Genomic DNA, 27,521 nt, shown 5'->3' with positions numbered 1-27,521 from the left:
GTCTTTTTAGAAGACGATTATGTTTGTGGTTTTGTTTTTATGCAATGTTTCAATGCTTAACTACACAAATCGAGTTGCAAACAATTGTGTTTATAGTCGTACCGCTCCGCACACAGCAGCCTCGATTACTCGATCGAACAACACAGGCCCGACACAAACAGACACACGCGTACAGTTTCCGCGAACCACCAGACACGGAGACGGGGATGTTTTTCCGGTGAAAATCCGCAACGCACTGAGCGTAACGTCGAATGCGCTAGCGAGTAGACTGCTACTGCTACTGCAAAAAAAAAATCTCCCCTTCACCACCGCTGGCGAGATCGTTAAAGCGAGCGCCCGCGTTATGCAGGCACTCTCGATCGAGATGAGCACGCGCGCACTGAGTGCCACGTGGTGAGCTACGGGCGAGCAAACGAATGGATGGCAGACAGAAAAATAGAAGAAGAAGAAAAAAAAACTGTCACACAAAAACCCCTTTTCAAAAGAATCGGTTTTATTTTTGTTTTTTGAAGCTTACCGGGAAGACCGTACAGAGGGCGCTGCAATCGATTGAGAGAAACATTTCTTCGCGGCTCGTGGCACCATCACATACGCTTTCCACCGATTTCGATCAGCTTGTGGAAAAATGGTGAGGTTAAATCGAAACAAAGAGTAACTCACCGGAGCAGGAAAAAGGCGAGTGAGTGACGGCGTTACGCAGGGGAAGTCGGCACGAATCGTTCCCCTACCACTGGCGGGGAAAATCACTCACTATTGACATTACAGCACGCGTCGTCGGAAAAATGCGAATTGCGACAACATGGCGCATGCACCCCTGGCGTGTGATGTCCCTGTTTTCCCATTTTCACCTTCTACTCCTTCTTTCCTTTTCCCTTGCCTTTCCATTCGGCTTGGCCTTGCTCCGAGCAGGTGAAGGGTTAAGTGAGACCGCCGCCACCATCTGCCGCATATGATTTTCGAACCGTGCCGATACACACATGCACGAATACCGGCATTCCGGTGCACTCGCACGAAACGAAAGCGCCGGCAGTGGGGAGTGAATAAATAGGGAAGTGGGTGGTAGCGCGGGCTTGTTGATTGTTGTTTGTGTGTGTCCGTGGCCCGCGAAGGAAGGTGACTTTCGCGGGATGGAAACTTAAAACGGAAGCTTTTTGCCTGTTCGGGTAAAGCTTTTGCCTTCTCAGCGCTGTTGGGGGAAATGGCGAGTTGTATGATTTTTTTTTCATTTCTTTTTTTACCGACGTTTTATTTGCCTTTCCCATAGAAGTGGCGATAAAATATTAACGATTGATAGCGAGTGAGCAAGAGCGAGTGAGCGTATATAAAAAGGCAAGCAGAACAAACAAACACAATCTTAGGAAAACTAGGATCCTGTGCATTTCGTGGCCCCTCGTGGGCTGCATCTTTTCTCGACAATCGATTCGATAAAAACACACACACACACACACACACACACACATACACACCAGTGTGTGGATTTGCTTTTTTCCATACTTTCGAGGAGGATACGAGGAGCGAGCAAAAAAGCACTCGCGCTGAAACGAGCGGCACATAAAACCGGAAACGGTACCCACGCCACGGTACGAGACACGCCAGATGGACGGACTGGTATAAAAACTATTGAAAAGTAACACAAACTATCAACGCCCGGTTTTTGGACTGGGCGAACCGAAAAGGGTACCCGGGGGTTCATTGTTATCGTACGATCTACACACACCCACTCAAACGCGCACGAATGGAAACGGTTTCATTGTTTCTTTTCGCTGGTGCCAAATGGATGAAACTCGAACAGAAGTAGTCGAACGACTTTAGCGTTCTGTTACTGCTTCCGATCTGTTTAATGCGTTTCACTTTGAAACTCAATCGAGCTTTTTTTGTGCTTTGTGGTGTATTGTATGTGTGAGTGTGTATGCTACCAACTTGTCAGTTTTACATCGTTTTCTTTTTGTGTGGTTCTGATGGTTTTGTAAGGCTTATTTCATCGCATTTGTCAGGGAAAGTTTTGCAAATGCAGCTTCTATGAGACGTGTATCGATGGTTTGCAAGGTAAAGGATGATGAAAATCGATTATAATTAAAAGAAAATGTATCAATATTTTGAAATTGACAGGAGGTATACTTAAAATTGATAATAAAAAGGTTGATACTTAAACAAAATAAAATTTGTGGATGCATAAGAAAAACTTAAAATAGAAATGATAGCGAAAACAAAATATTGGTAAGAAAAATAATGCCAAACCAAAGGGGAAACGATCCTAGCATTACAAAGAAAATTTCAAAGGTTACCGTGCGAGAAAGACTTAAACATAAACCCGGAAGAAATTAGAATAACAGATTAGATTATTGACAAGACACGTACTGACTTATCACCATTTTGGCTTGTCGTATTGACTTGTCACCATTTTGGCTGTTAAAAATGAAGTTAGTTGTAATACTAAATATGCCAAACACAAAACACAGGGTTGTATATAGTTTTTAATTTCAAAAAGTATGAAACAACCAGGGGGGACCATATATTCGACAGACTAAAGGAAAGACGGAAAGAAAAATCAGACAGAGAGAAAAAACAAATTCATACAAGAAAACCAAATAGAAATCTAAACATTATAAACCAATTAGCATAGAAAGACAAAAAAAGAACCAAAACAAAGATAACCAAAAAAGACCATATTACAACTGTCAGGCCAATATAAAGAGGGGTAAACTTCTGATTATATTTGAAATGTCAAATGTAGGAGAATACATCCTCACTCGCTGAAGAAGAAGACGAAGAAGATAGTAAAAATTAAAAATATATCAATGGAATAGAAACAGTAAATTCTGTTATGATTATATGATAGCTATTATTGATTATTTGATTATGTTTCACATGGCAGTCTAGATAATCTAGTTTAATCAAAATAATTTAAATTTTAATTTTAATTTTAATTAATCTATTTTTTCATAAAAGTAGTTTTAAATTAGTTGTTACCCTTTTCAATTGGCGTTGATATTATATTAAAATGATATATCAACGCCATATTATAGATATTATATCAAAATTAAAATTATATTAAAAGCTTTTAAGAAAATTGTTCTTTTGCTGGACCAGCTACTTTTGCTATTCTGATCGCTATAATAACATCAGAAACAAAATGTGATGATTAATTAATATCATGTGTCATATCGAATGTCCAGTGCCCACGTCTTTCATTACAATTCATCCAACACAAAAATAATGCTAATGAATTGTGTTCCATACCAAGCCATGCGATACACTCAACCGAGTAGCGCTAAATATGATCCATTATATTTATCCTTATCCATATTAATTAACTACTTCCCTCACCGTCACCAAGCGCAACTCTCTGGTTCATGAAGAATTCAATATTCTTTTTGGCTGGCTATAATATTTCCCCTCACCCCATCACCCCTCCAAATGTTGCCTCATCTACCATCTTAAAGAGCGACACACAAACGTTATGCTTCAGCTGTGAGCAGTGAAATGAAAGTTTTCGTTGCTACGAGCAATAATTTACACCCCAGAGCGTCACACGAATCAAAGCCCTCGGGCCGCACTACGCTTGCCACCCCTTTTTGCCACCGCCACTGTGCGTTCGCTTCGGTACAAAGTGATTGATTAAATAGTGTTAGCCCACTGCATCTTTCGTTGCCCCTTTTCCACTTCCCTACAAAGCATCGAAAAGCTCGGAGAGTAATTTTTGCACGTAGCTGAATCTGATATTTGCGTCCCGTTGAATAAACGAGATGGACGTATGTTACAAGGCAGCGAAAGGAAAAGGAAACAACCCGAGCAGCTCCTTCCTCGTAGTTCCTGCGATGAACCAATGTGATTTTGAGCAATAGTGTGTTACACAGAACAAAAAAAACCCCACTCATTCTAATTCCAACCTCCAAGTCCTGCCGGGAGCTTTCTCACTCGGTTGGGAAACGTTGTTCCCGAAATAAATATCGATTTTGACGTTGCTGGGACTTTTAATTGCTTTCGAGCGTTCTCAACCATCCACCCGGGCGGGATGATGCAGAATGAATGTTAACGTGTGTTATTAAATTAAGTTTCTCCGATCGGAAACAAACCGGAATGGTAGCGCTGGTTCGCTACGATTGTCACATCCTTCACGTCCGGTCCGAGTTTTGTGGGAGGCAGAGCACACAAAAAAATACAAAAAAGCACGGAAACGAACACAGAAAACGATAACATTCAACGAGCCAGCGATGGAGTTAAACTAACGCAAAAACTTTGCTACACATTGCTGCGACAGTAGTGCGAGACAGCTATGTGATGGGCGCCTACAGATCGGGCACGTACCGCGGGGTGGCAGCGTAAAAGCAGCGACACACGCTTCCGGATGAAAAAGTGTGTCGCGCCATCGTCAGCGCTCGGAGTTGGCGAAGGTATTGTTATCCGCTCGGTGTTATTGTAAATGGTTAACACTAACGATTAAGGTAATTGCTGCCATTGCTGCTCTTTTCACACCTTGGAAGGAGTTGATGCATGGGCGATACGATGAGGATGTTAAATTTTATGTGGAAATTGGAAAAGTTGAAGCGTTATGATGTAAAATAGAAAAAAAAATATTTAGACACATAGCGAACGTTTTTCGTAAGCAAATATGAACAATATTAGCAGAGTAAAAGATGAATCCCATGCAAATAATCACATTGAAAAATACTCTACCACTGAAATTGTGCAATTATGATATGTACATTATCAACATAAGTTTCCATCATTGATTTACAGAAGGTAAAAAAGTTTCCAATTAGTAGTTCTTTCAGATAAAACACCCAAATAATCGAAATAATAATAATAATAATAATAATAATAATAATAATAATAATAATAATAATAATAATAATAATAATAATAATAATAATAATAATAATAATAATAATAATAATAATTATAATTATAATTATAATTAATAATAATAATAATAATAATAATAATAATAATAATAATGTTTCTAAAATATTGTTCACAATAAATGGAATGATTTCAAACTTTAATAACCTCAATAACTCAATACTCAATAATAAATAAAGTGATAAATGTAACCATAAAACATCTAAAATTAGAAAACCAAAAGTAAGTAAAAGTTTTCTAATAACATGCCAGTGAAACAAGCGACATAATGCTAGCAAAACATGGAAAAATTTAAACGTGGAGTAAAAAATGCTAGAACAATATATAAATAATAAAGAAATGTAAGTCTTATGAACTAAAAAAGAAGGAAAAGTAAAGAAAGCTTCAAAATTAAAATTAAAAGGATTTTAAATTTTATATAAAACACGTACAAAATAGCATAACGTTAAACAAAAACTTAACACATAATAAAAATTTGGCCGATTACAGCAAATTGAGAATAAAACATTTTTTAAAGAAAGCCAGCAATGAAAAAGTACTAAATGCAAGCTAAAATATGTAAGTAAAAAGAGCTATTCATGCAATCAACCACTTAATTATGTATTTATACCGCATCCCAATTTTCCTGCTTCCCTTCACTTGCTGCATGTCGTATTGCACCCACACGCAATCAATGTTCGGTGCTAGAATTTGTTTATTTTGGTCTGATTGATTTATAAGCGGCACCGTTTCACTGCACACCGCCATACTCCTCCCGCATGCAACGGTTGCAGCTGCAATTCAATATTCACAACCGCTCCGGTCGGTCTAGGTCCACCGTTTCGTAACCATTTGCACGAGAACCACACCGATTAGCCTTCTGATTGGCAGGTAGTCAAATTTAATTCCCAACCAATTTGTACGACAGCAGCAATACGGACGCAAATTGAAAAGCTGTAAATTTAAAAGGTCTATCCCTTAACCTCGCAAACGAATTCTTTCGTGAGCCATCCAAGGTAAGCTGTTGCATGTGCGGCTTTAAAATAATAGTTGCAACCTTATACAAAAAAAGGAAGAAAAAAAACTTTGAAACAAAACTGCACTGCACTGCAACTGCTACACTGAGGAAGAAACAGTTATCAATGTTATGATTGCTATGACATAAGTATTCAAAAGAATTGACGCTGGAAAAGTTGTGAGCAAAAATTGAAAACTGTCAATATAAAAACAAACAGACAACACACTACCGGCGGCAAACCCTTCCGCTGTCGGTTAAAATGGAAACAAATGCACTCCCCCATTGTTGCACTGTTTCAATGGAAAATTATGAAACTTTTTCCTTTTTCGCTGCTCTTTTATAACCTCATCCAGCGCTTCGAACTAGCAAGGAAAATCGCTACCCGTCTAGCTTCTGTGTGTGTGTACTTTCCGACCGCCGAAGCTGACTCAGTTGATGGATTTCACCAGGCGACCGAATGGCGCACGGGTACGGAAAATTGGTATAAAATAAACGCGTCAGCTGTTTGTGTTTCCACCGAATGGGCTGGTTGATATGTTTTCTTTCTATTGTTTTTTTGTTTTTTTTTTTTTGTTAGAGCCTGCTCCAAAAAGGGTTCGTGCCACGAGCGAGCGTGGTCTTGCGGGTAAAACACCTTTTTACCATGCATGACCGATTATTTATTTCCTTTTTATTTTTGAAAAGTTGTTGTTGCAACCGGAACAGTGGCAAAAGTGCAGCAACAATTTTCTCTCCTTCCCCTATCGTTTCCCTCCTCCCCCATACCAAGGCCATGTCCCAATAAAGCAAAAGGGATCGCCCTCCCGAACCGCCCCGAAAGTCCGCCGTGTCCATCATCCAACGCTTGTCATCCACACCTTTTGCGGGCCATTTGGCGCCTATTTGCTACCGAAGCTGCTTCTTCACCCCCATCCTTGTTATATCCCTTCCCTTTTAAGCACCGATTTTCCGGCCGACCAGAACGCAGCGTGCGCTGGCGTGCGTTAGGCTCGTTACAACACGACTCGTTCGCATGTCGGGGTAGAGTATAATTTTTCTTCCCGATGTTCGTTCCTTGTTGCTGTGCGTCGTGCAATGACGAATCGCTGCCAGGGACGTGGATACCACTGGAAACCTTGACCCTTTCGGTGGCAAGGAACAGTAAGACTTACACATACACACACAAACAAACAAAAGACCTATAATAAAGCGAAGGAATCGAGGTCGTGAATTTTCATTCCGAAGAAACGAGGCCATTTATGGTAACGCCGTTTCGTTAGTGCCCTGCGCTTGGGCTTTTTGAGCGTTTGGTGTTTTTGTTTGGGCTTTCCTTTTTACTCTTTCGGTATAGTGATGATATAGGATGGGGGAAGCCGTTATAGGTAGCGAAATGTGATTATAATTTATCCCGAAATACCGTTCGACATCATGTTTTCCCGATTTTGGACATGATTTGATTACGTCCCGGTAACGACTTTGGGTATCAATTTCCAGTTATCATAAAGGAAACTATTTTTTAAGGTACTGTTTTGCAAGTTCAAGGTTGCATAGTCAGAATTTCGAGTTTTGGATTTATAAATTAGAGCTGATGCAGGGTAGTTTGCCGATTATTGCATACTGCGTATAAATTGTTATATTTCCAAATATTTATAAAATGTTGATAGAAGTAAACATTTTTCTTAAAAATTAAGCATTTCTGTTGAATATTTCACGACTATATTTTATTTAATATTCGATTTCATTAAACAAAAACATTTTGTTGATTGATTCTGATCAAAATGAATGGATTTATCAGGTGAAACCGTTAAGAATTGTGCATATTTATATTTACCACGATATATTTTACCACGATATATTTTACCACGATATATTTATATATTTTAGGGATGTATATTTTACCACGATCACCATTTTTACGATACTAGACAGCTTTTTTATATGGAGTTTGACACTTTACGGTTGAACACATGTCAACACTCCAACGCCCCTGAAGGATAAATATTATGTCAAGAAAGATTAAAGCTTGTTTGAATCCGTTTTTTAGGTTTAATAAAAGTAATACAACTCATTCCGAACAGAAAAAAGGAAAACAAAACTATTTTAAAATATTTGTACACAAACACAGAAATCAAATGTGGTGGACCGTTACATTCAAATGGATACAACCCGGATGACGATTACTGTTCCACTGACAGGATGAGCTTATTCAGTCAATTCTTACGATTCTGCCTGCCTTTTTCATCATACCATTATTATTTACAGTATTTTGTTTACCATAGGCTTTCTACTTTTCTTCTTTTTTTGCGGAATTCCGGCTTGAACCAAGGACCAAGAAGTGTAATGCAATAGTATTTCGTGTTATCTTTAACACTTTTTGTTAGAAAAACATCAATTTCAAGCCTATCTTTCGTCAGTTTCAGTGTGTTGGAAAGTGTGCAATAACAGAATGTTGAGCTTTTGTTAGTGTGCAATATATGTGTTCCGATGATATAATTTTACCAATTGTAAATTAAACCACTAATTTAATATTAGCTTTTGGCCCAATTCTTAATAAAACATTAAATACTCACCCAAACTAGAAAATCGTAAAAATGATGCTACAAGTTTTTTGAAGGATTGTACAACGCATTTTAATGTAAATTTATTTTCTCGTTATTAATTTAATGTGCTATATGACCCTTTTTGATATGCAATCAAAACAGGCATTATATGTTTAACACAACACTTAAATAATTGTAGACACACCTATAAAGTATAAAAGATAGGCGATACAAAACGAAATGACCAACAAAGGTCGCCCACTTTCATCAATAAAACTCTTATTTGTTTATCCGCGTACTGCCGCAGAATCAAAATAAATAAGCTCAACGCCACCACGGGACAAGTGGGAATAAAATCAACAATCACATCCAAATGCATCCTCGCCGCGATCCATCCATGATGGTTTCGTTCACCAAACCAACAGATTTCCATGTTCGCATTTTTTTTTGCTTTCTCTCTCTCTCTCTCTCTTTCTCTAGAAATGCCTCAAGCGCGTACTAGAGGAAACCGCTCATCCTTTCTTGCTTCTTCTTCCGCCACACCATTCCAACCGGCACCGTAACGCTCGATATGAACTCCAATTTACCATCGGAATGTTATATATCGTCACCCTTTGGACTCCCACTTTGCTCCCGGTGGCAAAGGTTGGCGGTTTCAGTACCTCCTTCTTCTCCCTCTCCGTGGTAAACGAGATTGAATGGGAATAACGTTGAGGCAGCTCCTACCCGTTCCTTGGAACCATATCCGCTCCTTGGAACCCACAACACTTAACCGTAGCCAAACAAAGTGAGGCAAGAAAAAAGGGCAAGTCGATAATCGATATCCTTTTTTTTTTCTTCTGGGTAGTACATTCTCCATTCACACACTTCCACACATACACACACATACTAGTTGGCAATCAAACCTGCAACCTCGCTAGTGGGGTGCGACCGAATCCGCAGGGCACTCCGGAATCAATCGATCGAACGGAACCGAAACGGAAGCGAAACTCAATCACAGCGCTCCACGGATTCGGTTACATAATCGAACCAGCATGCTTTATGCTAAGCCCCCCTTTTCGAGGTTCATATTTGCTCCCTTTTTCTGTTGATTTTTTTTTTGCTTTAAGCTTCAAGAAGCAACGAAATGTTCTTACCCGAAATAAACCGGCTTTCGACTAGCGGCCGCCGGCAATGATGGACATTTCGTGAACCGGAAAGAAAAACAACATTTGAACAAAACTATTTTCATCGCCCTTCCTGGTTGGTGAACTTTGCACACTAACAAGTTTTTCTCACATTGATATAATGTCGAAGGAGTTCCAAAATAGACTCTATTTAAACTCCATAAACAACATAAACTCCATATCCGTCAACTTATCAAACCGAAACCCCTTTGAAACGTCAAGGCTAAGGAATACATAAACAAATACCAGTACATAGGGCCTAAAATGGCAATAATTAATCCTAACCAAAGCTCTCCAAAACATGTGTTGTAAAAAGTGGACTAGGTAAGAGATCTTTCCCTGCATGAAGCAAACAATCATCATACGGGTGGATGATTGGAATGGTTTTGAAGCGCAATACTGACCCTGAACAGCAGTCAAGTGCACATGCCAATCGAATCGACAAAAATGCTGCCTTTCCAGCAGCACATAGACCACATCATAACCCATTACAGAAATATGCGGGGCGCGTTCCTACATACGAATTGCGTATGTTGCTATCGAAGGTCTGCAGGCAATAAACGGGAAAAATGCAAACCTCCATCTAATGCATGATGGTACAATGATTATACAATTTGATAAGCAAAGGGCACACGCTCCTACGCACAGTATTGCAATTCCTCCTCAGAGATCGCTACTAGCACCATGTCCAATGCCCAGAAGTTCACCGAATGTTGCTAGCTGTGCAAATGAAATAACAACCTTCCGACAAGATTTGATTGCCGCACGGCAGCGTCCTTGAGGAATCTATGCGGGAGCGGGATGGGACCACCGAACAGCGCACAAATCGACAAAACCGCAAATGTGCAATTGCAATTCGAAACTATTGCACCAAGGAGAAGCGTTAGCGGAGCGTTAATGCGCCCACCACACTTAACGAACGGTGGGGTACGTACTTCCACGGGTACAATTAAAACGCCCAGTCCCGGGGCCCGATATTGGCATTCGCTGCAAAACGGTAAGGCCAACGCTGCCGCCACCGCCACCGTTGATCTCTCTCTCTCTCTCCCTTTGTGCATTTGTCATTTGTGTCAACGATTAAGTTCACGGGCTTTGGCTGCAGCCGGGCAAAAGGCACCAGAGCCCGATAAGGCACCAGCCGATCGGTATAGCACCGCGTTGCCGATTGGAGCCGTTGCAAAAACGAGAGCTCGTCCCCCAAAAAAGGCGAGCGAAGCAGAAGGTGCCATCGGTTCCAGTGTCAGCAGCAGTCAGGGGAATTTGGCGGTAATTTGGAGTTTGCCATTGAGAACCGTTCAGCCAAGCAATCGGGTTGGCAATTAGCTTAATAGCATGAAAATTAGATTGTTTGCATAGCGAGGGAGTCAGTGTAAGTTTAAAGGCGCGTTGGAATGGTAAAGTTGCAGAAGCATATAGAGATAGTGTTAAAAGGGGATCTTAAAATTCTGTAAAATAGTATTGGAGCAAGAATAGGGTCAGATAAATTTAAATTAGTCGACAGGATAACTTATTTACTTTATTATTTAAATTTATTTAAAAAAAATTAAAAATAACAAGATTTTTCAGAACAAACAAAGTTTCAATTTATGTGACACATGCCACATGCTTCCTGCTAGATTACTGAGCTTAATTGCATTTATCAACAATTTTTCCAAAGGCAACGATTTTTCCGTGGAATAAAACATAAATAGATACTCGGCTGGTGAAAAACTCAACTCGCTGTCCGAATCAGGTCAATCTTCGCCATCATCATCATCACCGATTGTCGAACGCGGAAAGCTGGAAAGCGCAACGCCAAGGCACAGCATCGAGCACATATTTTTGCACCGAAAACGCAAACGAAACTCTTCACGGTTCTCGGTTTGTTCGGCTTCAGTCAAACCCGTATCATTAAATCTATTGCAAATTTCAATCACGTCCTGCCATCGCCAAAGCGTAGCTTCCATTATATTCTTTCCGCTTCCCCTGTTCTTTACAGCGTTCGATTCCTTCCGCTGTAAAATCCATACTTTTTGTTGTAAAATAACAATGAATTATGTTCGACCCTACGAACACCGAACCGAACCAAATCGAAGAAAGTGGACGTTTTATGGCTTTGCTCAATAAAAATGATATTCTCGTCGGTGTTGCTGGTGCTATACTACGTTGCGCGGCAAGCTTGAAACATATTTTCCCATCACTGCAATAGTGGAATGGTTTCACTCGGTATGAACAATAACAAAATTAGCTGGAAAGTGTACGCAGCAACTTCATCGCATAGTGCCAAATAAGACGGTTGCAGTCACGGTTCCACGGATGTCAAAAGAACAAGAAAATCCTATTTTTTTACTCGAAAAGCAGTCAAACAGGAACGATAGAACTCACTCATTCGCACAAATTCACAACACACACACATACGCTTTGGCGAACAAAAGTATGGAGAAGGAAATCAAAATTGAAATAAATTCATACGGCTTATGGGTGAGCTGCTTCTCTCCGGTGTAGCAGAAAGCTTCACGACTCTTGGCTGATCGACATCCGACACCGACGAAGAGAGTCATAAAGTTCGATGATTTGGCTTTAGTTTTGCTCTTTGTGCGTTTTTTCACTCAAAACCGAACGGAAAGAGCCCGATGGAAAAAAGGTAGCAGAGGCTCTCTCCTTTCAACGTGCTGCTCTGACGAGTTAAAGGTTCCTTTTCGTTGTTTTGTTTTCTTTTTTAGTACTCCTTTTTTGGACCGCCAGTGAAACGGAACCAAAACACACATAAACTGTATATTTAATCAATTTCTTGCTGGGAAATGAACCAAGCCCATTTTCCCAGAGAGTGCGAACTGGTCACCGGGATGGTAGGTCACGAACTTTGTGGATGATACAAGGGCACAAAGAAGACAAATTGAAAAAAAAGCATCAACATGGTAAAATACAACAAAATAAGAAAAAATAAAGGATGCTGAATTAATTAAAAAGAGACTTAATAGAGATAAGAAAACTAAAATTGAATAAAAGAAAAGAATTATGGAAAAAATAGAGCATGGAAATTTGACAAAAAATAAGAAAATAAAACAACAGTCTTATAAATATAAATAAGATAAAAAATATATACACAAATAAAACAATTGCGGAAAACACAAATATCAAATAAAGTCATAGAATCATTTCAAATGCAAACAAACATAATTAATTTATTAATAGACAGGAAGTAATAAAACCATAATCAGAAAAGTGTAATTTTTGCAATTGGATTGGAAAATTTGATGAATCGGGAAGTTTTACTTGAAAAGAAGATATAAAAAAAGACAAAATGTTCAAAATTCAATGTTGTTGAATATTCACATTCATCATCAAACAATTTAGTGAAAATTTGTCAATTTGTAACGATAAACAGAGGAGTTACATAATCAATCATCGCAATCTGCCGCATAACCTAAAAACCAACACTCAACGTAGAAGACGTGCAAAAAATCAATGCCAAACGCTTGTGACATGTACTAACCTTCTTGTCACACCTGCGCATCCCACTTCAACGAGCACACCACACCGCCTCCCCGTCCACATCACGTGAACAGTCTTCCCTCGCTAAATGGACCATGTTTTATCGATAATGTGAAGTTTTTTTTTTTGCTTCTTTTCTTCAAGTTCCCACACAACCATCGATACCAACCGATATTGTGCTGCATCGTGAAGCGTCCAAAAACCCATCACAGCATGTTCTGCATGCCGGCACTGGCGGGCCAGCTTATGAAAACTCAACTGCATGACATCAACCTGTCATTAGCAGCAGGAGGAAAATCACATTACAAAAAGCACACGACAGCTTCTGCGTTCACGGAAGCAAACGAAACGGGGAAAACAATCGAATGTGCAGTTTTCGTAATGGGCACGCTGCAGTAATTCGTACCGTGCCGTGTAGAGTTGGTTGAGTTGAATGGAGCCGTCTCTATTTTAAGAACGCCTTCCCACAACCTGACCTACCGCACACTTCCACCTGCTGTTGCTTCCTTTCTCTTGCGCCTCCACCACCCAGCTGCAGAATAAACAATTTGGCGAGAAATTCGAGTACGAAGATGACCACTCGCACCAACCACACGTGGGATGAGTTTTCCTTTCCAACGGCACAGAAACGTGGCCTTTGCGGGAAGGAAATAAATCTCAACCGGAACATCCAACCGTTCCACGTACGTACGTACCCCCCTCACACATCCGCAGACCGACACCGCACCCTGTCGAGCTACGCACCAAGTAATCGTGGGGTAAGGTTCGGCGGCAATCGACCTAGATTATTTTTAGCGCCCGCCCTCTGAAAAAATCTATCAACACAAAACAACAACAAAAAACCAAAACGCGCTTCCAGGCTCTTTTAGATGCCGCGTCAGGTGGGTCAGTAGATTTTTATTTACCCACCCCGAATGGCCACCGAAAAACAAACAAACCATTTTCCTAATGTTTTGGCGGTACCCGCTCTAGGGTATGGGTGCGTGTTAACATTGCTCGGAATTATCTGGTGCCAGCAGTTGTGTCAGTTTACGCATTTCAGTGCGCTAGCAGTGCATTTCGTCACTGTTAATGGTTGAGATGTTCAATCGCGAGAGTGTGGAGGAGTTGTTTTACTGCGGAATCGAACGTTTAGCATCTCCTTTCGATCGTTTATGGGCGGATTCGAGGATTTGCTTAAACTAATTAATAGCTTCATCAAACTGTTAATGAATTGAGATTTGGAAGGCCGAAACTCCTTCACTATGAGCTAAATTGTTCTTTTTCTAAGATAAAATACACGCCAAACGCAACACCAATTCATCATAGCGAGCAAAATAAAATGTTAAATCAACAAACTAATGAACCCTTCCCGGAGGTAAATCTTCCTCTTGTTGCATGCCGCTTCTCACAATCGAATCAAGCATCAATAATCGAAGGGAGAGAATGTAAATAAAGTGCTCGCTATTAGCGCTGTTGTGGACTAAATATTTAGTTACGATCAATTTTGCACCCGGCTTGTGCTGAATATGAAGCACGAGATGCACCAGTTACATTTCATATTCCCACATACACACGAATTGAAGGAGTGGGATTTATTTTTCTTTGAAGCAAAACATACTGCATGGACCACGGAAAGTTGACGTAAATCAACACATCTTTAAGCAGGGTTTGTTGCACGAAAAAAGGGCACGTTTCAAGGTATTTATGCGTTTTGTATGATGGAATGAAACATGTTTAAAATGTATGCTTCTTCCTACGGTTGATGATGTTATTCTAATATCGATTTGATTAAGTAATGATTTGTAGAAGATGCTGATCATCTTCCTTTTTGTAATTTAATAATAAAAACATCAATTTTACCACATAATTAAACGTAAGATTGATCGACACATGATCGATTTTCATTTTGAACGATCGATTTACCATCTTAGCAAATTTTTTTTCGTTCTATTGCATCCTTTTGGTTGACCTACATCACACAGCGTAATGTGTCTGAGTTCAATTGCGTAAATTTGATAAAGTTTCCCGCCTTTGAAACAAACTGTTGCCATCTGGGTTAAATGGCCGACGAGCAATTGTCTGTCTGTCATATGTCACAAGATGTATGTAAGGTTATGAACGTTAGTATGAAAAAAAAGAAGGTTGAACTATATCGATTGATTCATGACGAGGTGTCGTCTAACGCTACGATTCGCTACATGGAAGGGGGAAAGGGGGGGGGGAATTTTGTGCAATATTACGCACTATTGTTCTTCTATACTAATCAAGATACGCAATTATGCCAGGCAGAACAAGTTTTTGCGACTTATCATTTACCACGCAGCCGAATAGCCAGTCTTTAGTAGAGGAACGGTTCATGCGACGATTGAACCTACGATGGGTCTGTTGTTAAATCGTGCGCCTTGACTACTTATCACAGGATCGCGACATCAGCGGAATCTAATTCAACCGTATTAACACGCCTTCGGTTGTTAAGGTAAGCATTTGATCTTAGTGGGATGCGATTCGCACCGCACGAGACTCAAGTATAAAGCTAGAAACAAGTGTAATACAAATCCATGTCCTTTAATCCCCCTTTCATTTCAAACAAACTGAGGATGGACTTAAAGCAGTTATCCCTTTCATCGGACGAGCTTACAATTGGTCGTACTTTGATGAATATATCGAAACTGCAGTCGCAGCTCCTGCAAAAAGTAATGATTTTGTTCGTAATTTGTAAGACGTGCGTAACATATTGTGCATCACATGATATGAGAAATAGAATAGCCATATGCATGATGATACAATATCTAAAGCCAAAGAATACAAAAAAAAAAACAAATAGCGATGAATGAAAATTCCGAACAGCTAATTTGTTTACTATGTAGAACGTCTTTGAGTTATTGAAATGTTAAAATAGTTCAAATCAATCCTATTCTAAAAATGTGACTGTATCACAACAAAGCAATTTTTACTTTACGTAATTGATGGATGACGCCATATTGGTAAGTTTCTTCTCTCTATCAAAAATGTTGTAGGCATAATCAAAAATCAAAAATGTAAAAAAATGTAAAAAATGTGTCAAAAATGTAGACATAATTATAAATAATTACATAAATTAACTCTATTTTCATGCATAGGCTTCATCACTTGTTCCAACATAACTAACATACTTTATTTTCATTAGACTAATAATACGAAACCAACAAACATTAGCATGATCGTCCAGCATGACATCGAACACAAACGGCTAGCACCATTTGGCGGTATCTTGAACACAACAGACAGCTCTGTTCGATGGCTACAGTCACAAGCAATCGATTGATGTAATGCATACTTTCGATCGAAGTTTTCATCCATCATTCGTAGGTTTGCATCGGTGAATTCATTTAAGGCTAAAAACATATTGCCATAGGTACGAATGTCTCCGCTGGAACTATTACTCGCTCTCAGATACAGAACATTGTGCTTGCTTTGCAGCTTCACTCTATACGTTATTTTTCGACAATCCTTCCAAACGTTCGCAACCTCCACTCGATGATTATCAGTCGGAGGAAATACCTCAATATGCTCTTGGTATTGCGTACCATTTGTACAGAGCAGATCGATATTAAGACGTGATTTGCTGTACGACACGCGAACGTGAATACAGAATGCTCCGAGATAGGTAAAGTTGAACACGCTGAACGGCCTGTAGTACGTCGCACTATCGTACCGAAGGTACGTCAACTTGCCACTAGCGTTAAACGGTTTCTGCACATCTGTACCTTTCCAGCTGAGCAGTGCACACGGTGGTCGGCGCTGAAATGCACCATTACAGAGGAGACAACCTACCGAAAGCATCAGTACTACGTACTTAAACGACTTCCAGACCATCGTTCGGGAGTCGTTCAACAACTGGACGGCGCGACACTAACAGCGTGTCGCTTTTATGTGGTCAATTGCCACTGCGCGGAAACTTTTAACGCATCAGACAGTAGCATCATAAGTAGGGACGAAGACGTGTTTCTCTCTTATGGTCAGGTCACAACAACATAAAAAAAACCCAAAAGACCAACTTTTCACAAACTAAATCATACGTTTTGATTGGAGTGGTAACACTGCTCCATCTGTTTTCTATTTTACTTTATTAAACAATCAAGGCCACCAAATAGCATGGGGTAATACAATTTATGAAATCATTTCTAATATTTCTGCGTTAGTCAAATGTTACAGAACTACAGAAAAATAAGTTCAAAATCATTCAATTTTTCCAGCAGGAGTTTAAGGTTTTTTTTTCTATTTATATTTACATATGTTTAGTATATCTCCAATAGAGAGTTGTTTCCTGCGAGTCCCGGCAAAGGGCGACACCGTGAATAGTAGTGTTCCCTGTAACTACCAGTGCTCGAGCCGAGTATTCTCAAAAACACACGATGGAAAGTAAGGCAAACTCTTGGCCAAACAAAATATCGTTGCTCGAAAAACGCTAGTTATTTTTTGCAACAATTTCATATTTTGATTAAAATAAAGAATCGTCCTGGCTAGTGTAAGCACATTTTATTAATATTTCAAATACAGTAAGTAAAATAAAAGTATTGCCCAATCAAAATTGCTGCAAAAATCGAAGTCCGAGAAATGCCTGATGTTTTAATTTATTGTGCACATGTCTTACTCAGTTGAAACCATTTGCACCAGCAGCGCCAGAAACGTAACAAAAGTTGCAAATTCTGACACCAAACTTCTTGAGCAGCTTTTTCCGGCTTTTCGCTCATTTACCTTTATTCGAAACGACACCTTTAATAGAAACGAACAAACCGGCCGATCTTTACGGTCGTCAAAAGCCGCCGGACTGGTAGAGGTGTTCAGCAGCTTTACAGTAAACACGTCCCAGTGTCCCATCTCAACTACCACATCCCCCAGCTCGGTGCCATTGGCCTGCTGAATCCTTACCACGAGGTACATCGTTTCTGACATGTCAGCATAATTGATGATATAGAGCAGTCGGTTCTCCATACAATCATCCCGCGCTTGTGCTTGCCGTGGATCGGAAAGAGCAAACACCTTAAGTTGATCGGTATTGGCTAACAACTTCCAACAGAACACCGTCACAGTCAGACCATCGTCGGCGTATGTGTACAGTGCTCTTAAAATTTCCAACCTATCTGTTGCGTTGTTTACTGCCATATAGGAATGGTAAGAGCCGCCCTGCAGAAGCACAGATTCTAACACGCGGGATTGCTTTGAGCTAGGAGGTTTTTGGCCGAAGGATAGCGAGCAAAGTTCATTCTCTATTATCGTGCTGCCAGACGCGATGCACGAAAACGCGATGAGGGTAAATAGGATCCAACACTGCAGTAACGGGACCATTTCTAGACGGTCTATTGTCATAGACCAAGTGCCAGCAATGTACTGAATACACTGGTTGAGAACTTCTCTATGTATGCATGGGAAAGCTTAAGGAAGTTTTTCCGTAATCAAAACTTTACTTTCAGACAAATTTAACGAGCACTTGCATTGTTTGTGAAAGTTTCGTTACAAGCAAAATCAATTATCCCAGCGGTTTCAACCGGTGGGGAATTCCCCCGCAGAGTGGGAAATTTAATTGTTCTTGATCTAAATTTCACTAAATACAATTGGTTACAAAACGCTCTTCCTCGGCTCATGAACTTGTGAGGGAGGAATTAAATCCTACATGCACCCTACATGGGGGGAAAAGCTGCAAAAAGGTTGCAAACCACTGAATTATCCAAATGCCTTGGCATAACTTTTCGAATAGCCAAGGTCTGTTTATGAGCTCTGTTGTTTATTTATTGACATTATTTTACCTTGGGTATGAAGTCTACTGAATGAAAACTGTGTAATGAATGCACAATTAGAATACAAGTATAAAAAATAATAAAAAATGTTTTATAATTTAGTACACTAGGAATAATTTTAGTACATTCCTAAATTGTATGGAAAAACGTGACAACTATAAAGCAGATATTCAAAAAAAAGTTGGCAGACAAGTTCAATCAGTGAGTTCGGATTGTATCTGAAACCAATCCCCGTAGGCTGTACTGAATATGTACTAAAACGGTACTAAGATTGGTCAAACACTCTCTACGGGTAAGAACAATTTATTTTATTTAGTCCACTGTTGCATTATCAACATAGCAATAAGTGAAAGAAGAACAGGATGGTTTGTCTTGCCGAACAAACCATTGCAATTTTTCATCCGGTCAAACGCAACCAACATCTCCAGCCGATACCGACAGCTGCAATTAACTCCGGGATGAAACGAGTACTGTGCATCGAACTTACTATCCATTTTCTCAATCTCCGCCTCGGCCCACTGCTTCTGGGCTAGAAACATGCTGGTTCGATTGCCGTCCCCTGTATTCATGGTTGCCTTCACGTACAATGAGCGAGACGCATCGTCGTAATGCAAACGGTACGTGGTACTGTGGCAATCGTTCCACCTGTGCGCCAAACGAATCAACTTTGGGTCGGTCGGAAAGACATCGATGTACTGTTGATCAGTGGGACCCGGCGCTATCGGGCAGTACAAAATGATGCTCAAGCGACGATTTTTGTACGTGATGTTGCTATTCACACAGTCTAATCCTAGCGTGGAGTTGAAAAAGCTGTACGGTGTGTAGAACGAGCTGTCGTATCGCAGGTAGTTCAATGCACTGTGAACGTATCCAGCACGCTTGATCGGCCGGCCACGAAAGTCCAGCAGTGTACAGGAGGGTTCGACGTACGACAAATTAATACTTACAAGCAGCAGAAGCAAACCGCTGCCCGTAACAAGCTGTATCGAAACCATCTGAGAGAAGACCTTGCCAGTAACTAAGCGAGCTGGATTTAGTACAACGCCTTTTCTAGACTCCGGATGAGAAGAAACTTACAACAAGTTACTTCATACGAAAAGTTGTCGTAATCAATCACGCATGCAGCAGCTGTACAATGTATCTACTTATGAATGTCTCGTAAACAAAAATTGCTTCAAATCAATAAGCATTCCCTGCTCCATAGTATTTCCACGAAATTGCTTTTCGATTTCTCAATATCTTTTCAACGAAACGGCCAAACACTAAACACGATCCAGATTTTTCTACATTACTTTTTTTTAGGTTTGCTTCATTTTTCTTTTCGCTTGGAAATAGTTTCCTCCACTCTTGTCGCTGCAGCAGTTTCACTTGTTTTGTCTTAATATAAGTACTTGTTTGTTTGTTTTTTTCTCTCTCTCTCTCTCTCTCTCTCTCTCTCTCTCTCTCTCTCTCTCTCTCTCTTTGTGTTTTTTCTTGTTACTTTTTCACTCAATTTTTGTTCTTTGTCCAGTTTGCACTGTTCCATCATTTCCTTTCCTTTCCCACTGCTTTTTCGGTTTTGCTATACTTTCTAACCGACACGCAACCACCACACACGCTTTTGCTCGTGCTTTTTCATACATTTTCTTCCGTTTACTTTTGTGTTTTTCTCGCTTGCTGCTGCTGAACTTCTCTGCACTGCTCTGCTCTTCTTCGTGTATATAAATTAAAATAAATAAATTCTTTCATATATATAATAACACATTTAATCAACTGTTCCATTTGTGGGTCTGTGTTTTTTTTTGTGTATGTGTGCTTGCTAGTTCAACTCGTTCACTCAATTCTCGTTTCGCTTTTTTTACTTATCTCGTTTAAGTGTTGCACTTCTCGCACTATTTTATATTCCTTTCACTACCGTAGCGTTTTTAGATGTTCTTTCAAGCATTTCCGTTCCATTGAAAACTCCACATAATAAACTGATGCCGGTTTTAGTTTCTGTTCCATTTTCATGCGAGTTGCTGCTTCACTGTCATTTTGGTGAATGTATTTTTAATGTTTTGTTAGTTAGTATTGTTTTCTTTTTTTGTTGTTAATTGTAACTTAATGTTCGTTTTTATTGTTTGCGAATGGTATTTTGGTATGGCTTTCCGTACGGTTTTGCAGGTTCTAGACAGACGGCTCGATCTACTATAGCACACTGATTTGCTGAAGAGTTTACGGTATAATATTCCGTAAGGGACAGCAGGACTAAGAATAAGATATCGATGTAACACAAGAAACAGTAGCTGTCGTCCGACGGCTGAAAATGGCTCTGCATGGCTGTCGGTAACGCCAGCCCATCTAACACCACCTAACACTCATTTTAAATGATGCCGATGTACAGAACAATATCAACAAGAGAGTTAAGTTTTCTGTGACTAGTAATGGTTTTTTGACACTCTCGCTACAATCCGCGCGTTGTTTGGCATGCGTCACGTGTTGTGCTTAACACTTTACGGTGACAGAATTTTGCGAATGCTTTGGACGAATGATTACTCCGTACGCCACAACAATCATGACAAGCTTCGAACGATAGTTGATGTAAGCGTTCAGATCTATAACGTAAATTCACTAGCATCATGCACATTATACAAGCTTTAAACGAGGAAACGAGTGATGAAACCTCCCGCCATATTCCGTTTGATACCCCATGGTAACATTAACTTTGTATCGAAATCTTTAAATCATTTAAATTTAAAAAATAAACAGCCTTTAAAGGGGATCCTAGTGCATGGGGAACATAACGTACAAAAGCACAACCAGCAAACGTAAACACAACCAATAGCAACCGCCGCACTACACGTGCATCGAAGCCGTGTTGCATTTGCTTTGCTGCCCGTGCTGTATCATCTCACAGTTTGCGCGTAAGTTTTGCGTTAACAGGGAAATTAAATAGCTAGTTGCAAGTCAAGTTTAACTAATGACTGTTTGGATTGTTTGAATGGATGCTGCTGCATGCAGAGATATGCTCTCTCTCTCTCTCTCTCTCTCTCTCTCTCTCTCTCTTTCTCTCTCTCGTTCGTTCTACATAGGGGGTTTAATCGTTTCTAATGCACGGTCTATGCTATTGAACCATTGCGCGGTTTAGATTAGTATGTGTGTTTGCTGTGGTTGAGTTTTTGTTTAAATATAATTGATCGACTTAATGATTGTTTGCTATTAAGAATGCTGTCGTCTGCTGTCTGTTCGTGTTTTTGTTGTTGTTGTTTTCCCTCTTTGTTACAGTTCGTGATAAGTTCGTTGGCAAGTAAATAATGCATTTCCGTTTCCTTCTAACTTAACGCTTTACGTTTGTTTACGTTCCGCTAATCTTCTTATATAGGTTTTGCACTTACTACTTCATGGTAACTGACTATCCGGCAACACGGGTATTCGTTCTCTCTACATTCTTTCACCTCGTCGCACCACAGCACAGCTCTTCGGAGTTCCAGTATGCCTTTGTATTTAATATTATTTGTATTAGTTTTTTTTGTTTTTGGTTATCGATCACACATTTCTAAGAAGCAGTAACTGAATTCTGGGTTTCATCACACAACAATAGCTTTGGCGCAAATTTGGTTAGTTTCTCGGTGTTGCAGAGTAGTTAGTGTGAGTGTGTGTGTGCGTGGCATATTTCCCTTTTGCTTTTCACTGTATAGCATTTTTGTTGAAATCTTTTCACATGGAATATATCTCTCTGTTTTTTTATCCTTCCCTTCATCTTCAGCATAAAATGGGTGGTCCTATGTGTAGCTTTTTATTGCTGTTGTGTTGTATTTCTTTTTTTTTTTTTGCTGCACTGTTCGCACTACAGTTTGCGCCTCCACTAGAACTTATTTCAACGTAACGACTGTTTATCCATGCGCATGCCAACCACACGCCACACACACGCTCACTCCTTAACATGCATACATTCATTCCTTGTTCATGCTGATCATACTCTTTCTTTATTGTTCAAACACTGTTCGATCATTTGCACTCATTATTCACACTCGTTCTGTTCGCGATTCTTATTCATAGCCATCGATGCTTCCCGCTGTCTTCTTTAAACACTCCTTTATAGTTAACATAGCGCGTTTCCTCTCATCCTATTACTAAAGAGTGATGCTCTCGTTATTGGATTACTCTTCCAACTGATTAGATCGATACCTATAGCTTGTTTACGCTTTTTTATCGCAACACTTTGCACGCTCCATATTTTGCATATTTATCACATCCTGCTGTGATACCTTTAGTCACTATGACGTTCCGTTCCCACTTTTGTTTGCACCTTTTGAACAGTTTTGTTGGTCCTGCCTGTAGTTTCAATTTCGCGCTTACTTTTCCTTCTTCTTGCACTTTTCCTGATAGATAACGAGCCTGTCCGATACACACGATTGATTGTGTTAAAGATCAGCAAACTAAGATATTTATACTGTTGCAAACTGTAACTCATCCTAGCCTGTTACGTTCTAAAACGTACCATCATCATTAACACTTTCTCTCGCCTCTCCCTCTCAGGCTTGCTCTACTTTCCGTCTCGTAAAGTAACATGTCTTGAATAGGATAAGAGAGGGTTAGGTTGCGGGAAGAGGTGCGTATTCCTTAATATGTTTCCTTTCCTAAATAAATGTCTCATTCATATGCATTGTCACGCTTCCGCTCTTAGTGATTAACTTGTTTGTTTGTTTGTGTCTTTCTAATGTTCTCTTCTATTAGTCGTTTGCTGCCTCCATTTCGTTATAACAACCTCACATACCTCACACCACACTCCAAGCTCACAAAACACGATAGCTCTCTGTCTGGGAGTGTAGATGCGAGGTTAGTAGGTATGCTAGCCGGTGAAGTAACTATAGTTGTTGCATTTTCGTAGCCGATCTCAGATCAGCACTGATCACATTATATCCCATCTCTCTACCCTTCTCTCTTTCTTTCTAAAAGTATATGCTTTACCTTCTGGTATGGTTGGTTTTTAAGCTTGCGTATTTGTCCTACTACACACGCACACACACTGCGCCGTACTCTGCTGTTTACTACGACGTGTCGGATTTATAGTAATGTATATGTATACGCACCAATTTCTACTTCCCGATGCATTGCGTGTGTGTGTTTGTTCTTTTCCTTCCTCTTATCGAAGCGATTTATTCACCTTGGCATTGCTGTAGCTGCTGCTGTGCTGTGGTCGTGGTGTAAATTGTCGAGATGCTAAAAAGAATAAGGACGGTGTAAGTGATACTTAAGCAACAGATGTCATCAGTACTGCATAATGTCACTGTCAATGTCATACAAAAATCTGACTGAAGCAAAATCCATGTCAGCGCCAAGTACTCAATTGTGATAATCAGAGGGATACTCAAAAAGATTGGTGTGATCAATGCATGCTTTGTGACATTTTTGCGACCAACGCTTGGTCAATCACTATGTAATGACTTTTTTATTGTGATCAGTTCTGAAAATGTCACTGCCATAGACATGACATACTCAGACTGAAACAACAACAAAATGTCAGCGTCACGAGCATTACTGTGATGATCAGAGGTGAGACTCAAACAATTGTTACGACCATCACATGCTTGGTGACATTGTGTGCAACCGACTCTTGGTCAGTCACTTCTTCGCGACATTTTCAGTCGGTGATCATCACGATAGTCATCATTGGAGATATGCGGTGCGTGCGAGTGGTTCCAAGAAACAAAATCGTTTCTCGCTCTGATTGACCCGACAGAACATTAAACCAAACAGAGCGAGAAAACATTCTCATTTTGCTGCTAGAGACCACACGCCAAATATATTCCAAGACGTGATTATCACCGACAGAAATTGTCGTGACTAATTGAGTGGCCAAGTGTTGGGTGCGAAACAAAATGTCATCCAGCATCTGATTGGTCCACCAACTGTTTGAGTCTTATCTCTGATCATCTCAGTTGTATGCGTGAGTTGATCTGAGCTTCGTTTCAGTCATTAGTGTTGGTGACTGAAACAGTGACATTTGGAAGCACTATTCACAGCCTGATCTGTTCACAGGAAGCACTGTTCACAGCACATGATTATGCTTGCGACGGCATTAAGCTTAGCTTGTGAGCCATAGTATCGCGGTAGACTCAAGGTCTCGCATGTCGCGTTCGGCATGTCATGACCCACTTTTATTGAGTATCAGCAATGAGCATCAAGCTACCACGGATATGTTCATTGTTTTGGTTGGTGAATATCTCGTGACACGCATGGCATATTGCAGCACTGGATGTCATGCATTAGGGGCTCTACATACCCGGCATCACCATATTCATCGTCGGATAGACCCCGGCAATTGGACGTATTTCATTAGGAGGCGATCGGCGGCTTTGCGGCAATGTTAGCGATGGCTAAATGGGTGGAAGAAAAGCGTTTCATTAGTACCGGAAGCCCCACAAGAACTATTTACTCTTCCTCCGAATCCCCCCACCCCCCTCTCACTTACATAATACGCCTGTCCGATTTTGACGTACGACATCCCGGTCGCCGCATTAATCGGGATCAGCTGCTGATGGTACGGTTCAACAGCGGCCGCAGCCGCCGCCGCCGCTGCAACCGCTGAATTGTGCATTACGGCGGCGGCCGGCATCGCGTGCGGATGTCCCGCACCATGGCCACCTCCATTTCCGCCCGACCCAGAACCGGTCGCTCCATTACCGCCCCCGTTGCTTCCCACGCTGCCACCTCGGTGCGACGGACCGTTGCCCGCGTAGTAGGACGATTGGCCAGAGTGGCCCACCTGCCCACCACCACCAGCCTGTGCCATCGACTGTCCTGCACCCGCGTGGTAATAGTGTGTTGCGCCCCCTCCACCGCCCGGACCACCGTGCTGCGCTTGCTGCGGCACACCGTGTGCCATCGACTGGCCGCCACCACCACCGTGATGCGGATGATGTTGCCCGTGCGGCCCCGCCGGATGCCCTGGATGATGGTGGTGGTGCAGTGCACCGTGCTGCTGGGCAGGTTGCTGCTGCCCGCCGCCCGCCGACACCACCGGATGGCTACCCGCGTGATGGTGAGACGTCGGTGTCGCTGGATGGTTGCCGGCAGCACCATGTCCGCCAACGTGATGGTGCGCGTGGTGTGGCACCATTGGATGGTGCGACTGGGACGCACCGTGCTCGTGCACGGAAGAAGACGTAATACTGTTCGGTGAGCCGTTGCTCTCGTTCGAGTTCGTGCTGGGCGTGTTGCGGCTGTTCACCCCACCGTAGCTGTTGCTGTTGTAGCTGCGCTTCAGGTCCAGGTTGGGCGGTTTTGAGGAGCGATTGAGGCGCGCTTTATCGCCCGCCAGACTGGCAGCGTTCGGTGCGGTCGCCCCCGGCACCACCATGCTCGGTAGCGTCGGTATCAGCGGCGGTTTGTTGTTGTTCGAGGAGTTGCCGTTCGCCGGTGGGACGGCGTTCGGCTGGCCCGAGCCATCGTGGCGGTTCAGCTTACCCGACGGCGGCGGCCCCAGTATTAGCGGCCCGTTCTGGTTTTGGTTATTGTTCCCTGTATTGTTCTGTGCGTAGCCACCCTTCATGCCTCCCTGCGGCTGATAGTTGCCTCCGCCGCCCGTGCTATTCGGTGTCATCTGCCGTCCGTTGGCCGATGCGTTGTAGTTGAAGTAGCTGCCACCGGTCGGCCCCCCGTTGGAACCGGCCGCCGCCGCCACTGCCGCCTGGCCTCTCGGTTTGTAGCCTCCCCCGTTGCCCGGCTTCCGGTCGTCCGACGAAGCGTAATGGTGATGCCCCGTGTATCCTCCGCCGCCCGCCACATTCGGCATGATCGGGGGCGTTGGAAAGAGCGGCATACCTTTGGGCGTTGCACCGGCCGGCACACCGCCGTGATGGGGCGGCATGGACAGGGGCAGCGAGAGCGGTGTGCTCGGCGTCGACTGGGGTGTGGGTGCGTTTGTGGCACTGTTGTTGCTGTGGTTGCCACCGCTGTGACTGCTGTTGCTACTGCTGCTACTGCTACTGCTGTTGCCGCCACCGCCTCCACTGCCCCCTCCATTCGACGGTCCGTTCGTGCTGGAATAGTGGCCACTGCCTCCCTGTTGCCCCTGCTGATGCTGCTGCTGGTGATGATGGTGGTAGTGTGCTGCTGGATGGTGCAGCCCTCCGCTGCTGGTGGACGAGTCGGCGTGCGGGCCGGAAGCGCCGGCCGCCGTATGGTGAGCGCTGGGATGGTGCTGCGGTGCACCGGCCGGTACCGGGTGCGGATGGAATGATGCGGCAGTGGGTACTAGTGTGCCGGCGGGGGCCGCAGCCGGATGGGGATGGGTCGCCATCGGGCTGGCGAATGGAAGCATGTTCGGGTACAGGGGCTGCGGGAAGGCGGCGTACATCGGGGCTCCGGTCGCCGCCGCCGACGTGGTGTCGGGCAGTGGTACGGGAATATTCGTGGCGAATGGTGAGATCGGCACGGGCGTTACCGAGGCACTGTGCGTGGCGCCGCCCTGCGACTGGCCGTGCCCACCGTTCTGGGGCGGTGTCGTGTTGCGCTTGCCCGCCATCGGTGCCCCGGACGTGCCGGGCGTGGTCGTCGGTACGGTGGCCGTGGTCGTGATGATGCCCCCGGTGCCGGGCGTTTGCGGCATCGGCGGCGGCATGAGTATGGACGCACCACCAACCGTCGACGGGACGGGCGTCTGAGGAACGTAGTAAGTGATTGGCTGATTCCAGTAGTTTTGGTACGTAGCACCTGCGGGGAGGAAGAGAAGAAGGAGCAAAGAAAGTCAATGTTAGTTGTATAGTGGTAGAAGCTCGAA

The 27,521-nt window shown here is 42.2% G+C and overlaps 1 protein-coding gene across 8 annotated transcripts in view; it reads right to left on the bottom strand.

Annotated features, from left to right (window-relative positions):
• Positions 1–20,333: 20,333 nt before the first annotated feature.
• Positions 20,334–27,521, bottom strand: part of LOC121594527 (protein encore) — a 67,831-nt gene continuing 60,643 nt past the window's right edge. For all 8 annotated transcript variants that reach the window (XM_041917881.1, XM_041917887.1, XM_041917879.1 and 5 more), the window contains 3 exons: positions 25,212–27,454; positions 25,023–25,116; positions 20,334–23,959 (listed from right to left, as the gene is read on the bottom strand). In XM_041917881.1, the coding sequence (XP_041773815.1) occupies positions 23,883–23,959; positions 25,023–25,116; positions 25,212–27,454 (2,414 nt within the window). In that variant the 3' untranslated portion in view covers positions 20,334–23,882. The remainder of the gene's footprint in view (positions 23,960–25,022; positions 25,117–25,211; positions 27,455–27,521) is intronic.

Source organism: Anopheles merus, chromosome 2L (genome assembly GCF_017562075.2).
Source record: "Anopheles merus strain MAF chromosome 2L, AmerM5.1, whole genome shotgun sequence".
NCBI lineage: Eukaryota > Metazoa > Arthropoda > Insecta > Diptera > Culicidae > Anopheles > Anopheles merus.
This window is presented reverse-complemented; position numbering and strand designations above follow the sequence as displayed.